Source organism: Perissodus microlepis, chromosome 15 (genome assembly GCF_051167445.1).
Source record: "Perissodus microlepis isolate ML-2025 ecotype Zambia chromosome 15, ASM5116744v1, whole genome shotgun sequence".
Classification (NCBI taxonomy): Eukaryota; Metazoa; Chordata; class Actinopteri; order Cichliformes; family Cichlidae; genus Perissodus; species Perissodus microlepis.
In genome coordinates, this window is record NC_140475.1 from 24,640,755 (window position 1) to 24,661,358 (window position 20,604).

Here is a 20,604-nt window from a genome sequence, read left to right on the forward strand (position 1 = left end):
AATTACACTTGTTTCTTTCCCCCTTCGTGTCCAAGTTTAACTAAAACATGTAGTAAAGTTGCCATGAGTTACATTTTGAAAAGCCCCCCAAAAATGACCAAAAACTATGTTTTTCACTCACTAGCCAAAGGGGAAAGGTAAACTAAGCTAGAAAGTAGCTAGATGTCTGTTTTGTGTTATTATGTGGGGTCTGCTTCAGACAGACGTGAAAAAAGATTAGGGTTAGAGAAAGAACAGAGTTTGGTTTGAAATGAGTACTTCATTAAATTTAGAGGAAGCGTGAAGGCTGACCCATCCATCCACCCCGACTTTCTCGCTATAGCAAATAACAGTCATCTTTGTGGCTTTGCAGTGATGTCACCTGACTTCCTCATTTCCTTTCTCCTTAATTACAACAATGGGTAGATGACACTTCCAATCATTTGTGAGAATTGGCTTAGCAGCCAATACATACAGGACTTTTTCAGTAGTTTTACTCTGCATGTGCACCTGTGTGGGTAACTGTGAGCTTTCATTCACAGTGGGCATTTCTTTACATAAAACAATTCATAAAAAACCTCAGTTGACCCTCAACTTCTGAAAATAAATCGATGTAAATTCTGGAAAGCACTGGAAAGCTCTGTATAGCTAAATAATTACCATTTTTTTGTCATTTTTAGACCTCCGAATTGATGAAGAAAAACTGATGTAAGTTATTTTGTGTTTCTTTTAGATGGTGACACTGACAAGTGCCACCAGAAAGTTCAATGCAACCTGCCAGGCTGATGGCTGTAATTCCCTCACATCGGATTGATCTGCAGCCTAATCTCAAAGAGAATATTGTCAAAAAGCACACCATCCTTTTGTTATTCTGGAGTTGTCACTCAACTGTCACATGAAAATGAAAGTCAAGCTGCTGGGCTAAAGGGACAAAAATGAAAGCTTTCATGTAATGAGTTCTCTGTGTTTAACATCAAAGGTTTCATGAGAAACTTCAGCTTAAAAAAAGAAAACACTTACAGAATAAAGTTACATTGAAACCAAGCACACCATTGTTTTTCTTGTGACATTACCAATAGGTTTGATGTGTCACATGGCCCTCTTCCTATTGAAAAAACAAAAGTTGTATCCAAGATGGCCGACTTCTAAATGGCCACCATGGTCACCACCCATCTTGAGGAGTTTGCCCCCTCACATATACTAATGTGCCACAAACAGGACTTTAATATCACCAACCATTCCCATTTTATTATGGTGTATCCATATAAATGGCCCACCCTGTATATCATTTCACATCATGGGCTTAGGTTGTACTGCAATTTTCTACTAACAGCTGCTGTTTCAAAATGAACCACAGCTAACAGAACTACAACAAGATTCAGAAAGTGCTGTGGAGTAAGCAGAGGAGGATCCAAATCCAGGATGTTAAGTGAGCCATTCATTGGCTGTTTTCAAAGTAAAAACAAACAAACAAAAAAACGTAACCCAAGAAAACGTGAGGAGCAGACAGATACCACAAGGAGCACAGACAAGGAATCTAACACTGATGGAGCCATTTTAGGGCTATTTATACACAAAGGAGTGGTTAGGACTGTTTATACACAGATGCGTTGTTAGCACTATTTATACACAGAGGGGTAGTTAGCACTATTTATGCACAGAGGAGCGGTTAGGACTATTTATGCACAGAGAAGTGGCTGGGACTATTTATACACAGAGGTGCGGTTAGGACTAGGAGGAACACACTGAAAAACTCAGAGGGAGCCCAAACTAAAACGAAACATGGTGCAACACTGAAACTCATCAGCAGAATAATCAAGAACTCAAAGATGTCACAGGAAATTGCATTGTAGTAGAACAAATAAATCAAAGCAGGAGCACAGACATCAAATAAACAGAAATAAATTTCAAACACCTGAAGTAAGAAAACCTCAACAGAAACCCAAATTTAAATATACTCACGACAAATTAAAAAACTGAATATCCTGAAATGTATGCGCTCTGACAGCCAGAGCAGAGAGGTAGACCATGGATGGACAAACTCGTTCATAGCCCAGTTATCCAAATCTGATCCCCCTGATTCTGAGCTCTGTGTGGATGAGCAGTTAGTAGTTTTGAGAGGTAGGTGCAGTTTCAGGAATTTAAACCAGCCACTTATGACTCTGGTGGGGCAGTGATACAAAAACCAGACCATTTCAGAATATCTGTCATAGAGCAGACACTGAAGACAACATCTCTAAGGTGTCTTTGTCCTGGGCAGATGAGCTCTCATTTATCAGTCAGTCAGTTCCAGATGTTTGCATCAATGGGGGTCTTCCTAAACTTTTGGTTTCTGTGTTGGCTTGTTTAAAGCATCACACAGATTAAATGTAAGCACAGCATTAATCAAAGTAGGCCAAGATGTTTGCCTTAGTCTCTCCACAGGTCACCGCTACAAGCAGCTTTGCAACCCACCGATGTCTGAACAGAGCCACACAGAAAATGGAAATAATGTTCTTGTCTTCACCATGTTTTTCCTGACTGGGCTGTATGAGCCATTTGTTTTCTTTTGATATTAATAGTTCCAGCTGCCCGACACAAAGTTGGGGGCTGCATTAATCTCCAGAAAATGTGAATCAGCTCACAGCAATGCCATGAGGGATTTCTCTGAAGCAGTTTATATTTTCGGTCCACACAAAATGTGTCTAAATGAACAACATCAAAAAACAAAAACAACCAAAAATCAATACAGCGATGTTTGGTCAATGATGTGGTTTTTAAATTCAGTTTTCCAGCTGCTATGTGTGTGTGTGTGTGTCTGTGTGTGTGCGCGCGATTGCCCTCTGATGTATTTCTTATCTTGGGTGAACATAATGAATTAACTCTGCCCTCTGATAAGACAGTAGGCGGGTTTGGGATTGATGTGTTTGCAGTTAATGATGTCTTTGCGCTCCTGTAGATGTGAAGATACGGGCGGGGTGAGAAAAGGTTTTCCCCCATTTATTGTAGTGCTGATAATATCAGTCCCCCTCATGAAGGAACGGATGGATTCAGCTGTAATGAGCTGAATTAGTTGACTTGCACAATATGACAAGACCGACACAGACGTGCAGGAAGAAGTTAAGGAGAGTTTAATACTGCAAATTTCTGACTTTGGGGTGCGTGACGGTCTATTTTCTCTCGCCTGATTTAATCATCGTCAGCATTAGCATCACGTGTCCAAAAGTATGCTCGTCATCTACATTACAGCCATGTGTGAGACTAACATAAGGAATAAAAGGCAAAGATAGAAAAGAGACTCTACAGTCCATTTAATTCAAACTTTGGTTTGTTTGTGCAGATGCGAGTATGGTAATCGCACCCTGGCGTGGACAAAACAACTACATCAAGACCAGATGAACTCCAGAGAAGTTCTCTTACGGTGGGAATGTGATCTGACCTCGATATGACCAAGAACATGCCTGGTACGTAGGCTTTACATTCTGGGGTGTGGCGAAGTGCCTGAGATGTCTAAAGGTCAACACGGGCTAGCAACTAGCCCTGACACATCTGACACATCAATAACGTTTTTGGTTCTCTTGGATTTTTCACTTTGATTTGACCAGATTAAACGAGCCAGGCATGTAAAAACGCCCTAAGGTGTGCCTCTGTGAGTCCCTTTTAAAGGCTCCTGACCTTACTGCAGCAAAATGAGCAGCTGCATCTCCTCCCACATAAAGATCAAGTTAAAAAGACCGCAGTGTTTCCAACAGACCGAAAGTCTGACTGTGGTGGTGGAGAGCAGGCTCCCTTCAGTGCACGCTTTCCTCATTGAATTATTAAATAATGCCTTATATAAGTCTCTCCTACAGAAATTATATTTGTCAAATACTTTGTGATAAATAACGTGATTAGCTTATTCTGAGGTGATTCTCTCATCCGTGTTGTGCACATAAACCTCTTCTCATCCGCTCCAGCTCCTGTTCAGACCGACCCTGCAGAGCAGAACCAGGCCTAAAATCAGCCGCTCCAGTCCGACCGTGAGAGAAGATCCTCTCCATGGAAGCAGCTTATTTATATCAGGGACCACAACAACAGCAACCTGCTTGCTAGAAAACATGAAGGGCCTGATGAGGCTGATGAGTAGAGCTTGAAGTTGGTTGGGTTGACATGATGATTCTGGCTTTTAAACATTTTAATATAAATTCTTTTGTTAGTTTAATTCCTTTTTTTGGCATATACAGACAACCTCCTAATTTTTCTGTGGCATGTGGAAGCTCAACATTTGAGCCGTCTGTGTTTTCACATTGTGCAAACTCGACTGGAACCCCTGCAAAATGGAAAAAAGTATTTTATGGCTTTGAGTACAAGACGCAGGATTTGAATATGTAGATGTAATGTAATAAAATACAGCAGCAACCAGACCAAAGTTAAACTTCATAAACGAGTTTCAGCCTTAAACTACCAAGCGCTTCATAAACCAACAGCAGAGTTTAGAAGTCACTGCTCTGACCAACAGGAAGCAGTAAGTTGTGATATCTGCTGTCAGTGTGTGCATCCGAGTGTTTCAGGGACAAACCCCCACAGGGGAGGTCTAACTCTGCCTTTAGCTGATGAGGATGGAAACTCTGTATTTATTCTGCACATTGATTGGAGTGTCTCTCACAGTAACAGTTGAATGGAAGCTGAAGACAAACAGCCAGTGATGACCCAGAAAAGCACTGGGTCAAATTTTGTCCTCGTTTTTTCCTAAACCACGGGCTCGGGGACATTTTGGTTATCTATCATTTGTTCTAACAAGCTGTTTATTTATATCATTGTTCAAATTGCACACATCTGTGCTTCACAACCCTGCAGATCATTAGTGTTTTTCATGTTTCAGGGCCACACTGTAATTGTCCTCCTCCTGTGTCAGGAGCTGATTCAGGAGGCAGGGACTGCACTAACCCTGAGTTCATCGAGGCTCAGGCCTGCAGCCGGAAGATGGCACGTTCACTTATTAAACTCCTTCATGAAAAACATGTCTGTGTGTTTGCACACAGATAGTAGCTAAACTAGAAGAGTTATCACCTGCATCATTCAAGTGGATGGTACTTGAGCCAGGGTCTCTTCACACAGGTTAACTTTAGTTCCATTAATCATGACTCAGATTTGAGGCAGAATGAAGTGAGTTAAGCGAAAGTGTGTTCAGGTCATGGAGATACAAGAGTCTCAAGACTGGGGTGATACGATTGTTGGGGTTTTCTCTGTTTTCTTCGTATCACTGAGGTCTTTACCTTGCAATATTAAGCACCTTTAGGGGACTGTTGTTGTGATTTGTTACAATATAAATAAAACTAAAATTAATAAATACAAATCAAATGTCATTTGCAGAATCGGCTGGTAAGACAGATTTATTGGTATTTTCTGAGTCGTGTTTGACCAATCAATGTTTGAGCAGGTTTTGGCTTCTTGCAGGTGGACAGTCTGTGTGAAGAGCAAAAGGCTGAGCACAGGTATTGTTGTGGATAGGCGTAGCTTTGGGTCGCGTGGTGTCGGTAATAGTAATAGTGGTTGCTATATCACCTGTTCACGTCCTGAGGGAATTTTTGTGAATGAGTGGGTGATGGGGGAAGTCGACTTTTGCTGACCGCTCAAGCTTAGAATGTTTTTGATCACTGTTTTTCTATGGATTTTAAGGATTTGATAACAAATAAAGGAGTTTTAACCTGGAACTTTGACTTACGTTTTAAACAGCGGGCGCGTCAACATTATTCCCCTATTCAGCTGCTCGGCGACTCAAAGGCTTGACAGTCGCCAATATTTGTCAGCAACAATGTGCGACGGCAATGGAGCCTCCCGCAATCAGCGCTGAATAAACGCCGACGCGAGCCCACACACCGCCGCCACTACACCCATAAAATCGGCTAGTCTGACAGATAAGGAGAAGACGACGGTGGTATGTAAACTGTGTTTTTGTGCTGCGTGTTGTTTGTTTGAACGCAGTTTGGATTCTGACCATACGAAGATGTTTTTGTGACATGCCCACCGCTACGTTTGCTGTTGGATTTGGTGTGTGTGTGTGCTGTGGCTCTGCAGGCGTTCAACTGAGTTTGAAGGAATTGCTGTTGCCTTTGTTTTGGATTTTGGCATGCTGCTTATGTTGAATGCTTAAAATGAGTGGATCGCAGGCTGCATCTGTTATTGGAAAAACTGAAAAGGATAAAAGATTAATTTCCCTCACTGAGAAAGCTCTTGCAAACAAAATTGAAGCCATCCAAACAGATCGGAAAAGGCATGTAAACGAAATGAAAAGTGTTATTATGTCTCTTAAAGAGCTAATGAAAGATGATAAAAATCATTCACAAGTCAAAAAACAGTTTGATGAGTTAACACACCTGTTTAAGGATGCCAGTGCATTGCATGAATCTTTACTTTCTCTAATCTCATTTGATGAGAAAGATAAACAAAATACATGGTTCTCAAGCATCGCTAAATACAATAAAGGGTTTATGGAGGATGTTAAGATATGGCTTTCTGAAACTGATAAACGTTCGGGGAGGCCATCATCTGACAAAGCACAGTCACAGGAAACTTCCCTGGGAGGAGAAGTGGAGGTGCGAGAGCACACTGGAAAAGAACCTCAATCATCTCTTAATCCTCAGAATGATGTTAATGATGACGTGTTGCCATCCGACAGTGTGTCAAATCAAGGCAGTAGGTCAAGCTCAAGAGTATCATCTACTTCATCTGCACGTCTCAGGGCAGAAGCTGAAATGGCCGCCTTGCTCACACGTCAACATATGCTGAAAGAAAAACACTCTCTTGAAGAACAAGAGGAACAATTGAGAAGAAAGAAAGAACAATTTCAGCTTGGAGCGGACATAGCTGCAACTGTTGCAAAGGTGAACGTGCTGAGAACTGGATCCACTATGCGGAGCGTCGCTTCACGGAAATCTAATGGAATGGAATCATATTTTAAAACAAAGGGAAACAGCCTTGAAATTCTTAATGCGGATGCAGAGAGTTTTGTTCCACAGACACTTGCAAAAGGAAATGCAATCACTGGGAATGCAGAGCTTCAAGTAAAAACAGTGCAACAGAATATGAAAAGGGAAAGGCCTGCACCCGCTCTTATGGGGCCTTCTGACGCTTTTGGATCAATTCCACCTTTGCCTAAGCCACAAGCTGCTCATCCAGTAGCCAATGAAAATCTGTTGTCCATTATGGAAAAACAAAATGAATTAACTTGTATGTTGGTCCATCAGCAAAGTCTTTCTTCACTGCCCAAAAGGGAGATTCAAACCTTTGATGGTGACCCTTTACATTTTCAGGCCTTTATGCGCTCGTTTGAACAGGTCATAGAAACAAAGACTGGCGATACTGGCGACTGCCTGCATTATCTTGCACAGCACACCAAGGGGCAGCCCAATGAACTTGTTAAAAGCTGTCAACATATGTCTGGAAGGGCTGGATATGTAAAGGCAAAGACTCTGCTGTATGAGCACTTTGGGAATGGACATGTGATTGCATCTGCTTATTTGAACAAAGTTCACTCATGGCCACTGATTAGATCGGAAGATGGAAAAGCTCTTCAGGCATATTGTTTGTTCTTACGTGGATGCTGCAATGCAATGGAAGAGATTAATGATCTCTCTGAATTAAATACACCTGCCAATATGCTTGCTGTGATTAGAAGACTGCCATATAAGTTAAAAGACAAATGGCGAACAGTAGCATGTGACATTCAGGAGAGGCAACATCGCAGAGCCGCATTCATTGACATTGTTTCCTTCCTTGAGCGTCAAGTTAAAATTGCAACAGATCCCGTCTTTGGAAATCTATGTGACGTTCCAGCAACACATCTAGCAGCCAAGGGCAGCAATGGAGGGAAACGTTCTCCTCATCTAAGAGCTAAAGGAAGTAGCTTCGCCACAACAGTCTCTGATGTCGAGAGACAGAATCAGACAGGGGCTCAAGATCATCACAGCACTGTGAAGGCTTGTTTTTTCTGCAAAGGCGGACACACACTGGAGTCATTTGCTCTGCTTGATAAGAAACCTCATAATGAGAAGATTTCTTTTCTTAAAAAGAACAGCATTTGTTTTGGCTGTTTGTGTACTGGGCACATAAGCAAAGAATGCAGAAAACGCCTTTCATGTAAAATCTGTGGTCTCCGACATGCAAGTATACTCCATATTCACCACAAAGAGAAGAATGAAGTCAAACCTAATAATGAGGCAGATAACATTCCTGTTACGATCCAGACTAGTGGTCTTACTGGGGCCGGTGAACAGGACTGTAAGCTTGCCATTGTGCCAGTTAAAGTAAAATCAAAGAGAGGTCAAAGAATAGTGGAAACGTATGCCTTTCTGGACCAAGGGAGTTCAGCATCCTTTTGTACAGTGGGTCTTATGGACAAGCTGAATATTGCTGGGAGGAGGACAAAGATTCTCCTGCGCACCATGGGACAGGAGAAAGTGGTGGACAGTTTCATTGTACCTGAACTTGAAGTTGCTGGATTGGACAGTGACATGTACTGTGATATGCCTAACCTCTTCACTCAGCATAAAATGCCTGTAGATACTGGTAACATCCCAAATCAACAGGACCTGGATGACTGGCCACATTTGAAGCATGTTCATTTGCCAGAAATTAAGGCCAATGTGGAGCTTTTGATTGGCATGAATATGCCCAGAGCTCTAGAACCTTTGGAGGTCATCCGGAGTGTAGGTGATGGACCTTTTGCCATTAGGACTGTGCTTGGCTGGACAGTGAATGGGCCACTTAATCGAGAATGCTGTGGAAGGCCAGGATGTTTGGCAACAGTTACTGCCAACAGAGTTTCTGCTGTCACACTGGACAAGCTATGGAAACAGCAGTTCAAGATGGAGTTTCCTGAGAGCAGCGATGATGAACAGATGGGGCTGTCAAAGGAAGACTTGAAGTTCCTGGAATTGGCCAGCAAGACGGTGACTTTGGGGGATGGGCACTACAGCATTGCCCTGCCACTGAAAGACCGAGACATAAGAATGCCTGACAACCGTGCAATTGCTGAGCAACGAGCCTTAGGTTTCAAGAAAAGGTTCATCAGAGATAAAGACTTTCACAAAGACTACACTGCCTTCATGACAGATCTTATATCTAGAGGATATGCAAAGAGAGTCCCAGTCGCAGAATTAGAGCGCAGTGATGGGAAGCTTTGGTATATCCCTCACCATGGGGTTTACCATCCTACCAAGGGGAAGATGCACGTCGTCTTTGACTGTGCAGCATCATTCCAGGGTGTCTCTCTTAATGCGCAGCTCCTGAGTGGTCCTGACTTAACAAACAGTTTGGTTGGCGTACTGACGAGGTTCAGAAAAGAGCCTATTGTTTTGATGTCTAACATCGAGGCTATGCTTCACCAGGTGCATGTGCCAGAGGAAGATGCTGACCTTTTGAGGTTTCTTTGGTGGCCCGGTGGTGACTTCAATCAGAGCATGCAGGAGTACAGGATGGGTGTTCATTTGTTTGGGGCAACGTCCTCTCCGAGCTGTGCTAACTACGCCCTGCGGAAATGCGCAGAGGACAACAAAGCATACTTCAGCCAGCAGGTGATTGACACCATTCTGTATAGTTTTTATGTGGATGACTGCCTTACTTCAATATGCTCTGAAGAAAAAGCCATCAATCTTTACTCAGACCTCAGAGACATTTGCGCCAAGGGTGGTTTCTGCTTAACAAAGTGGATCAGCAATAGCCGCAGCGTTTTGGCAGTTATACCTGAGGAGGAAAGAGCAAATGAAGTTAAGGACCTAGACCTGGATTGTGACCTTTTACCTGTTGAGCGGGCATTGGGAGTGAAGTGGTGCCTGCAGTCAGATGCATTTAAGTTCTGCATATCCATCCCAAACAGACCATTGACTCGGAGAGCAATCCTATCCACAGTAAGCTCCTTCTATGACCCACTGGGGTTCCTTGCTCCTGTTATCTTCACAGCCAAGAGAATCCTTCAAGATCTGTGCCAGAGGGGGATAGGATGGGATGATGCTATACCATCAGCAGTTGCTCAAGAGTGGAAAAGCTGGGTAGAAGAATTGCATCTGTTGAACAACATCAGCATCGGACGATGTTTAAAACCTTCTGATTTTGGACAAACGACCACTGCTCAGTTGCATCACTTTGCAGATGCGAGTGAGAAGGGCTATGGGGCTGTTACCTACCTGTTGCTGCACAACAGTCGCTCACAGACGCACAGTTCCTTCATAATGGGAAAATCCAGGGTGGCACCTTTAAAATCAGTCACAATCCCTCGCATGGAATTGACGGCAGCAGTGGTAGCAGTTCGCATGGATAGAATGTGGAGGAGGGAGTTGAGACTACCTCTCCTAAACTCTGTCTTTTGGACGGACAGCACCGCAGTGTTGAAATATATAAACAATGAGATTTCCAGGTTCCGTGTTTTTGTGGCGAACAGAGTGTCAGAAATCCTCAAGGCTTCTAGTGCCTCCCAATGGAGGTATGTGAACACCACACATAACTCTGCGGACCTTGCCTCCAGAGGTATGAAGGCAGAGACCTTTTTACGTGACACTGAATGGATATCTGGTCCTGCATTTCTTACACAGCCAGAGAACAATTGGCCTGTGAACCCAGAAAACTTGCAAGAACTTCCACATGAAGATCCTGAAGTTAAGGTGTCTGCTGCCATCGAGGTCTTACAAGCACACGATGATGATCATCCTCTGACCCTTTTAATCCATCGTGCCTCATCCTGGACTCGTCTCATCAGGGTGATGGGTTGGATTTTGAGGTTCAAGACATTGCTTTTGCATCACAAGAAGAAACATTTCCAGTCTGCATCTGATACAATTCAGTCTGAAGATGCTCAACATAAGGTTGATTTCTGGCATGGCTTTCTTTCATTGGGAGAGATTGAGGATGCTGAGATGCAAATAATTAAGTTCTGTCAGAGGAAAAGATATGCCGAAGAAATTTCTCGTCTCCAAAGGGGAGAGTCTGTGAAACGAAGCAGCCACATATATAAGTTGAATCCTGTTTTGGAGGATGATGTGCTGCGGGTTGGCGGACGTCTCAGTAGGGCTGTCATGTCAGAAGATTCCAAGCATCCTGTCATAATCGCTAAAGAGCTTCACATTTCTAATCTCATTCTACAGCATATTCATAAAGAGGTGGGTCATGGTGGAAGGAACCACATACTCTCAAAACTGCATCAAAAATACTGGATTCCTGGTGCTGGTACTTTGATTCGAAGCATCATGTCAAGGTGTGTGACCTGCAGAAGGTTTCATGGAGCTGCAGGCCAGCAGCAGATGGCTGAGTTGCCTGAAAGCAGAGTGACCCCTGAGAAACCCCCATTTAGCTTTGTTGGAGTGGACTATTTTGGTCCATTTGAAGTGAAGCGTGGGAGAAGTCTTGTGAAGCGGTATGGTGTTATTTTTACTTGTTTGGCAATTAGAGCAGTACATATTGAGGTTGCCTCATCCCTTGACACTGACTCTTTCATTAACGCCTTACGACGTTTCATCGCAAGACGAGGTCAGGTACAAGAACTGCGCTCAGACAATGGGACTAACTTTGTGGGCGCAGAGCGCGAGCTGAGACGAGCTATGGAACAGTGGAATCAGGAAAAGATCTCTGATGCTGTGTCTTTGAAGGGAGTGAAATGGATCTTTAATCCTCCAACTGGATCGCATCATGGCGGAGCATGGGAGCGGTTGATTCGTTCTGTCAGAAAGGTCCTTAATTCCACTCTCCAAACACAGCATTTGGACGAGGAAGGGCTCCAAACTGCTCTTTGTGAAGTGGAGTCAATCCTCAACAGTAGACCCATTACGCTGGAATCCACCGATCCGAATGATTTGGAAGCCTTAACACCAAACCATCTCCTTCTTCTCAAGTCCAACCCGTCTTTACCACCTGGCCTGTTCCGGAGGGACGATCTCTACGCACGTAAACGATGGAGGCAAGTTCAATATATATCTGATCTGTTTTGGAAAAGATGGACTAAAGAGTACTTGCCACAACTTCAGCAGCGCCAGAAATGGGGAAGGATTAAACGCAACTTTGTTCCTGGAGATGTGGTCCTTATAGTGGATGATTCTGCACCTCGTGGTTCCTGGATCATTGGGAGAGTCACTGGAGCTGCACCAGATGAAAAGGGGCTTGTGCGTCAGGTCTGGATTAAGACCCCAACCAGCCATGTGTGCAGACCCATCACAAAGATATGCCTTCTTCAGGAGGCCTCTGACCCATGATGATGACATTTTTGACACAGTGTGACATAACTAACTTTGAATTGACTTTAATGTTATGAGACGTACATCACAGACTGACTATATTTAGGCTAAGTGCTGGTAACCTCTGGCCTATGACTAACTGACCATGTGCAGACAAAAGAAAAGAAGAGAAGAAATGAGAAAATAACTTTGGTGGACTTTTGAGTATGCTATGTTGTCTCACTGGGTGTCTGTGATATGATCAAGTGTGTGTCGTGAGTTATGGTGTTGGATGTGTAATTATTACTGTAAGAATGTAATAATTAGGGGCCGGAATGTTGTGGATAGGCGTAGCTTTGGGTCACGTGGTGTCGGTAATAGTGATAGTTCAATTCAATTCAATTCAATTTTATTTATATAGCGCCAAATCACAACAAAAGTCGCCTCAAGGCGACTTTTGACCTGTTCACGTCCTGAGGGAATTTTTGTGAATGAGTGGGTGATGGGGGAAGTCGACTTTTGCTGACCGCTCAAGCTTAGAATGTTTTTGATCACTGTTTTTCTACGGATTTTAAGGATTTGATAACAAATAAAGGAGTTTTAACCTGGAACTTTGACTTATGTTTTAAACAGCGGGCGTGTCAACATTTTTCCCCTATTCAGCTGCTTGGCGACTCAAAGGCTTGACAGTCGCCAATAGGTATTTAAGCTTATCCACCCTCGCTCTCTCCACTCCTTACATGCTAATCTTCCCACCCATCTCCCTCTCATTCACACACACAGTATTCTGGCTTGGTTCCACTGTAATTCATTACTCCTCTCAAACTAAAAATCACTGGCTATAATTTTGTGTTGATTTATTTACTTATTTGTTTTTCCTTTTTATGAAACTAGATTTATAGTATGACTACAAACAAAAATGAGCAGAGGGAGCACAAATTCTTAGCCTTTATATCAGCTTGCAACACCAATCCTGCTGAACACGCATTGCTCCCAGAGACAAAGTCTCAGACCAAGTCTGAGGCCAGTCACTGTCACGTCTCAGGCTAAGTTTTAACAACGACAGTTCAGATCCAGAGTGAGGCGAATCAAGTTGAGCGGAAGTTAAATGTGATTAGAAAAATGCAAAGTTGAGAGAGATCTGAGACATTGCCAAATCAAGTTTCACTCAACTGAAACAAATCCGAGTCGTGTACGAACAAACTGGAAACTCATCCATCCACATGAGCTCGTTTCTACTCCTTATAAAACCACTTTGTACACCTCCAGTTAAGACAGCATCAGGAAGATGAAAAGGAAACACACATCAGCTCTGATTACAGAAACACAAACTGAGTGAAAGCAGCATGTGGTCTGAAGTATGCATGAGATACACACATTTCTGTCACACATTATACCTTTATAAACTCCAGTTTGTGTGTTTAGTCTGATGTAGTTTCTTTGAAACGTCCATTTCTGTCACTTGAAATGAGTGAAACCTTCACAGTGACTCCAGGTAAAGTCTTACTGAGAAGAGAAAAAGTCAACATTAAGCGCGTCAGAGCTGCCGGAGTTTGATCTGAATGTTTTTGTCCAGTCAAATCTCCAAAGAACAAAACGAACCTTGTCTCAGGCTCTGTCAGCTCTGTCAGTGGTTCTGCTGTCAATGCTAACAGCTCTACTCACGGTGTGACTGACTGCACTCAGCACAGACAGTTCACGGAAAATAAAAGACTTACAGATGGCGCATAGAATCAGGCTTTTAATGTGGAAAACCTCCAGGAAGTGTCGGTTCTGACTGATGGCTGGAAAGACAGGAAGTAAAAACTTTTCTTTTCAAGAGAAACTCAGAGTGGTGAGTATGACCAGACTCTGATTGCATTAGAGTGATGAAGAACATTAAACTGGACTTTCCATCAGCACTGATTATTGTCAGCATATGCTCTGGAGACACAGCAGAGACTCCCAGCTCTGCCACTCCTTCACCGAGTGTGTACACCTGATCTGACCTGCTGCCGGTTGGGCTTTAATAATTCAGCCTTCCCCTCCTCCTGACCTCTCCTCCATCTTTGAAGATCAAGCTTGTGTAAAGTGATTACTCATTTCGGCTGGCGCAGGCCCTGCGCCGAGCCTCCCTCGTGACCAAGCTGTTTACCGAGGCCTCCAAAGCTGCCGAGAACAGGAGGTGTGGGTGCAAAAAGCATCACGTCCGAGTCGATCTCACCTAAACATAACTACAGAAGCTTTATCTCCCCCAAGATTCACAAATCACAGGAGGCTATTAACTCACTTTGCTCCTGCGTGACTTCACAGTTTTATGTTTTCTTTGTGGTCCAGAGAAATTCTCCATGGCACGACGTGACACTCATTCACTCATTCACTCATCATCCAGCAGTCACCTGTCTCTTGGTGTGCTCGCTGACTTCCCCCGGCATGTCATGGGCACTCTTGATGAGCGTGCGGGCGATGTGGTAGTAGTACACAGAGATGATGGCCAGAGGAATGAGGAAGTAAACCAGGAAGATCATCACTGAGTGGATCTTAGGATGCATCTGATTGGACAGCGGGTAGGGCACGCAGTTCACAAAGGTGACATTTGTGTTGTCCCTGTGACCCTGAGAGGAAACAAGGAGAGGAAATTAGGAAAGGAGAGAGGACAAAGAGGAGACAGCAAGAAAAAGAGAGGAGTGGAAAGGAAATAAAACAGAAAGTGTTTTTGTTCTTAGACACATTAAGATGAATAATATGTCCGAGAAGTGCTGAAGGAAGAATGAGGAAATGAAACAAGGAGATGGAGAGGAGGAGATTATGTAGAAAAGTATTCAGTGTGATGAAGACGAGGGAGGAGAAATAAAAAGAGAACAGATAAACAGAGAAAGAAAATCAGTGAAGAGAAATGAAGCAAGAAGGAAACAAATAACAAATACAGGATGGGAGGGGGCAGAATGAAAAGCAGAAACTCGTTTCCAACAGCGTGGACGCAGCAGGTACACAAACTAAATGTTTCCTATGACAGAGGAAACGCAGCACGTTAATATTCTATAAATCGCTCAGAAACAACGATCCTGGTTGTTTTGTGTCACCCTGCGTGAGATTGCCCTAATACGTTTCTTACATCAGCGAGCAGAGACATTTCATCAGCTCTCGTCATCCACCATCCCAGCACGAAAACGCAGCAGATCGATGCCCAGCCTGTGGCCACTGGGGCAAGGGGGGAGCGTGAAGACGTGTTCGGGTAAAGGAGGGGAACATGGACTGTAAAGTGAAACGTTTACCACATTATTCTGCAGCGTTTTACACTCCAATGACATTGCACATTTCTCTCCAGAGGGTCTGATGCTGAGGCCAGTGCAGAATTTTCTAATACTTGTACTAGTACTTCACTAGCTGGGACCACATCCTCAGTAACGATAAGCGATGAACTATGAACTGGTGCTGCGGTTTGGGGAAGGCCTCGAAGGGGACTGGCAGCGGCTCCCGGGCCGGGCAGATCCCCATAGAGATTGAAAATGTGACGTCATTCAGGGGTAAAACCGCAAAGGATTCTGGGAACTCGTGGCAAGAGGTACTAGCGCACGCAGGCTTTCAATTGAAATTACATTACACAGCGATAAAAGGAAACACAAAAAATGGCAAGAAGCTGTAGTCTTATTAACTGCAATAGCCGGTCGCATGACAGCCACTGGAAGCCGATGAGTAAAGAGATCAGTTGTTATCGGATTACGTCGTTGAAGAGAAATTGTTTGAGTGTTTCTGAAGTAACAAAGAGCCGACGGATGGCCTGGATTGCAGCCATTCAAAGACCAAATATAATGTCCCAGAACACTCCAGCTCACATGTTAGTCTGCTCCAAGCATTTACACAAAGGTCAGTGTTTTGTAGTAGTTAATACGTCATTTTTCATAACATAATTGGTGATATAGGTTACAAGCAAGTCTGGCGCTGAACAGAAATTGTCGCGCTATGCTCCTTTGTTTATTGTGCATAAATAGTGAATTGTCCTGACACAATATTGCGTTTCGCTTCTGTTATTACCATGGTACATTGACAAAAACATATACTTTTATTCACAGGATAAAACAGTTTTTTTGTATCACTAATTGCCCAGTACGATCACAGCATACAATATTATTGTCACTGCTACATTTCTGTAACACGTACCAGAAATTATTTCCACTACTAATTAATTACCATTGAGCTCAAAGGTCCTATTAATAAACGGTTAACGAATGTGTATTTATGAAGACGATTTGTAAGACTGGTAAACTTATGATACGTACGATGGTCTTTCTGTCACGGCGGGGTGCGCCGGTGTGAAGAATGAGGTAGACCCAAGAGCAGACACGGTGGAGACAGAACTAGGTTTCCAAAATAAGGCAAGCCTTTATTGTGGCTGAAGGCATGACAAAAACACTAGGGAACACTGAAACTGGGAAAACTAAGAAGACAGAGAACACTGTGTAAACTAAAAAGGCTAAGACACTCTGTGAAGGAACTATGGAACAACTATAACACAGAGTAACTAAGCAGGCTATGAAACACAGTGTCACAATAAGGGAAACTACGAAAATACAAGGTGAGGATAACAGACGATCTGACACTGACATAAAGACACACTGGGCTTAAATACACTGAGGAAGTCATCAAGGAATTAGAGACAGAAGGGGAACACAGCTGGGAGGAACAAGACCTAATGAGACAGGGGGGACAAAGCTAGAAACACTGACATAAGACAGGAACATGAACCTTCAGAGTAAAACAGGAAACAAGACACCACTAAACAAAAACGCAGACACGACACAGAGAGACAGACTAGACACTGAACTAAACCTGCAATAAACATGAGAACACAAAAACCTACGAACTAATCCCTAAACAAGAATAACTGAAACATAGAGTCATAATCATCATTATAAGAAAAGAATCCAAAATGCAAAAACACACCAAAACATAACTCTAAATACTGGGTCAAACTGACCCAGAACCGTGACAGTACCCCCCCTCCAAGAGCTGGCTCCCGACAGCCCCAAAAGGAAAAAACAGAACAAAACCACAGCACCAGGCCAGGGCGGGCGGAGGGGGTCCAGGACGGAGGGACGGAAACCAACAAAAAACAAGGAGCGAGAGTCCAGGAAAACTGACAAAATCAAACTAAATCCAACACGAGCCCCAAAAAGTTCTGGGGGCCGACCGTGCGGGCGGCAACGGTGGCGACGGGCAAGCAGTTCTGGGGGCCGACCGTGCGGGCGGCAGCACAGGAGTCCAAAGTAAAACAGTTCCGGAGGCCGGCCGTGAGGAAGACTGCGGTAACAGAGATCAGGAGGCCGTCCACGACACCAATGACGTCCGGCGGCTGGCCTGGAAAGTGGCCGGCAATCCCGAGGTGGCGTGGCAGCCGCAGGACCAGGCGACGCAGGCGTGGCAGCCGCAGGACCAGGCGACGCAGGCGTGGCAGCCGCAGGACCAGGCGAGGCAGAAGAGGAAGCCGGAGCTGGACCAGGCGGAGCAGAAGCAGAAGCCGGAGCTGGACCAGGCGGAGCAGAAGCAGAAGCTGAAGCAGAAGCTGAAGCAGGCGACGGCGAAGCCGGAGCCGGAGCTGAGGCCGAAGCTGGACCGGGCGACAGCGAAGCAGGAGCTGAGGCCGAAGCTGGACCGGGCGACGGCGAAGCAGAAGCTGAGGCCGAGGCTGGACTGGGCGACGCAGGAGCTGAGGCTGCGGCTGGACCGGGCGACGCAGGAGCTGAGGCCGCGGCTGGACCGGGCGACGCAGGAGCTGAGGCCGCGGCTGGATCGGGCGACGCAGAAGCTGATGGTGGCTGGACGGGCTCCTCGGGCCCTCCAGCTGACGTGGCATGAGGCCGGACGGGCTCCTCGGGCCCTCCAGCTGACGTGGCATGAGGCTGGTGTGGTTCTCCTGAACCACCACCTGACGAGGAAGGCTGCTGGACGGGCTCCTCGGGCCCTCCAGCTGACGTGGCATGAGGCTGGACGGGCTCCTCGGGCCCTCCAGCTGACGTGGCATGAGGCAGCGTGGGTGCTGCGAGGTGCCGAGGTGGCACACCCAGGCATCCAGCTACAGATGCAGGATGAGCAGTTATGGAGACCCCTGGCAAAACAGAGAGCTGAACAGGGGGCTGAGCCATTACTCTAGCAAAAGAAAGATGCCGCTGACTCTCTGGGACATTTAATGTAACAGCACACGATTCATTTCCCACCAGATCGCCCCTGAAAACATTATTCATTTGTTCACCGTCTGGTTCAGAACCCAGAATAGAAATGTCCATGGCAGTCTGAGAAAAAGTGGTGTCGCAGTCAAGTACTAGGTGTGTGTTCCTTTCAAAGGTCTGCCTGTCATCGTCCAAATTCATATTTTCATTTTCCTTCACAAACATAAAGTCAGAGTCTTTATTCTCAGTCTTTGGTTCTTTTAACTCAGAAGCAGAAAAACACAAACTCAGATTGGCTGCCTCACCCTCACCAGAATTACATTGATTAATCTTGGACACACAGGCAGTATCTACCCCATAATATCGCCCAGAGTCAGTAACAGTCTCTGCATCATCTCTAGCGGAAGTTTCGCCATTCCTAGCAAGCAAGTTAACTGTTATGGAAAAACCCTGTTCGAAAGTTGGACCCCCAAGGCTCTCAGTACAGTTCATTTCCTCTGTCACAGGAAGACAACGTGACGTTTCTTCAGTCTCCACCTGTGACAGGGTTTCACTCACCAAAGGGGCTAGTTCGGCCACATGAGCTGCATTTATAACTGAACCGTTCATAGAAACATGATTTATCAGTTCATGGCTAGGTTCCTGGACATCCATTAAGTCGGCACAACTGGTCAAAGAAGACTCATTCACGTTCATTTTGCAGTCATGTGGTGGACCTGTAACCTGATCAGAGTCTGTGCTTACACATACCGCAGTTACACTTACTCCTGATGGGACGGCTGGCACTAGGTTAACGCCAAGAGTCTGAATAAACTCTTCTGTGATTGGTTTGACAGAGCCATTAGCTTTAGCAGTGACCACATTAGTCACAAACAAATCAAAAGTGACGCTGTCAGAGGGGATTGAAGCCTCATTATGCTCTGACTGACAGGAATCATGGGGCTCGGCCTGATATTTGGCAGTCTCAGTCCTGCATTCCCCAGCTAGCCCCCCACCAGAAGCTGACTTAGTCAGAGACTCTGAGTCATCTATGAATGGAGGTGCAGCTAACACAGTGTCTAATAGAGCTGTGGCTGCCAGTGGTGGTGCAGACTGTGAGCTTACTACATCAGTAGTACTCCCAACCAACACCCCATCCTGAAATGATTTAGAAGAAACAAAAGAACATGATTCCAAATTTACACAAACTGAAGGTAAAACATGATCAGTAGAGACAGTATCGGAGGCCCAGATCTCAGCCTCAGCATTCACTGCGCCCTGAGGGGAGCTGGAGCTACATGGTTCAGACATGTGTCCCCCATCTTCTTCTGGGGAGCACAATTCACTTTTAGAGTTCAGAACATAGACCACATTGCCATTACTGTTCTCTGGACCTGGAACACAAAACTCAGGTGAATTGTGCTTGTTGAGTACAGGAGCGAGAGCATCACTCAGAGGTCGCTTTGAATTGTTTTCCTCTGGTTTACACGATAATTTGGTCTTACACAATTCATAACAAGTAGTAGAGTCACAAGATGAATGAGCTAAGGAACAGTCAAGTTGATCACCGGGTACAGACAGGGTGTCATTATTTAAGTCACACCGCTCATGACCAGAGGTTATATCACCACCCTTCACACCAAACATGAGTTCTTGATCAACACTTTCATCGTTTATTAAGAGAATGGGTGGTGTTGAGGAGCACTGGGTCGCTATCGCTCCTCCAGCACATGTAGAAATTGTCTTTATCTCTGGAGCGTCTGCGAATCCTTCATGACAGTCACATTCCTGCAACTTAGGAAGACTTTGAGGCGAAAGATTGTCACTAACCTCTATTATTAACGGAGTCCGAGAGGAAACGAGAGTTCCACCAACCTCCAGCTGCTGCGTGGTGCTGCGGCGACGTGGATGTCGCCTCTTCTTTGAAGAAACCACTGAGGCTGAAGCATTGGCTGTTGGGGAAGTGAGGGGTGGCAGACCCTGGCAGCTCCGAGGGCCCCCGAGAGCCAGGCGTGTTCCCCGAAAGATGTGCTGACAATCGGGGGTGAGCCACGGCTCTCCCCGTAGCTCCTCCTCTACGTGGGTGCAAGCTGCTTGCTGCCGCTCACAGAGGTCGGACTCCATGATTTCCGTAGTAGGTCTTTCTAAACAACTAAACACTGTACTTTCAGTCTCAGAACACGATTCAGTCATAGTTTCCGGCCCCGGCGAATCAATGCACATCTCGCTCTTCTCTATAGAAGGATTATGAGACACAGACACACAGTCACTCACCCCCGGGGGTAGCGCGGTGCGACGGCGGCGCTGACGCCGGTTCTTTCTGGAAGTGGGTACGATGGATG

General features: G+C 45.0%; 1 protein-coding gene across 1 annotated transcript in view; it reads right to left on the reverse strand.

The window, feature by feature from the left end:
• The window catches only part of nmbr (neuromedin B receptor), a 92,215-nt gene that overhangs the window by 38,880 nt on the left and 32,731 nt on the right, over positions 1-20,604 (reverse strand). The window contains exon 3 of the mRNA XM_084952350.1: positions 14,516-14,731. Coding sequence (XP_084808476.1) covers positions 14,516-14,731 — 216 coding nt within the window. The remainder of the gene's footprint in view (positions 1-14,515; positions 14,732-20,604) is intronic.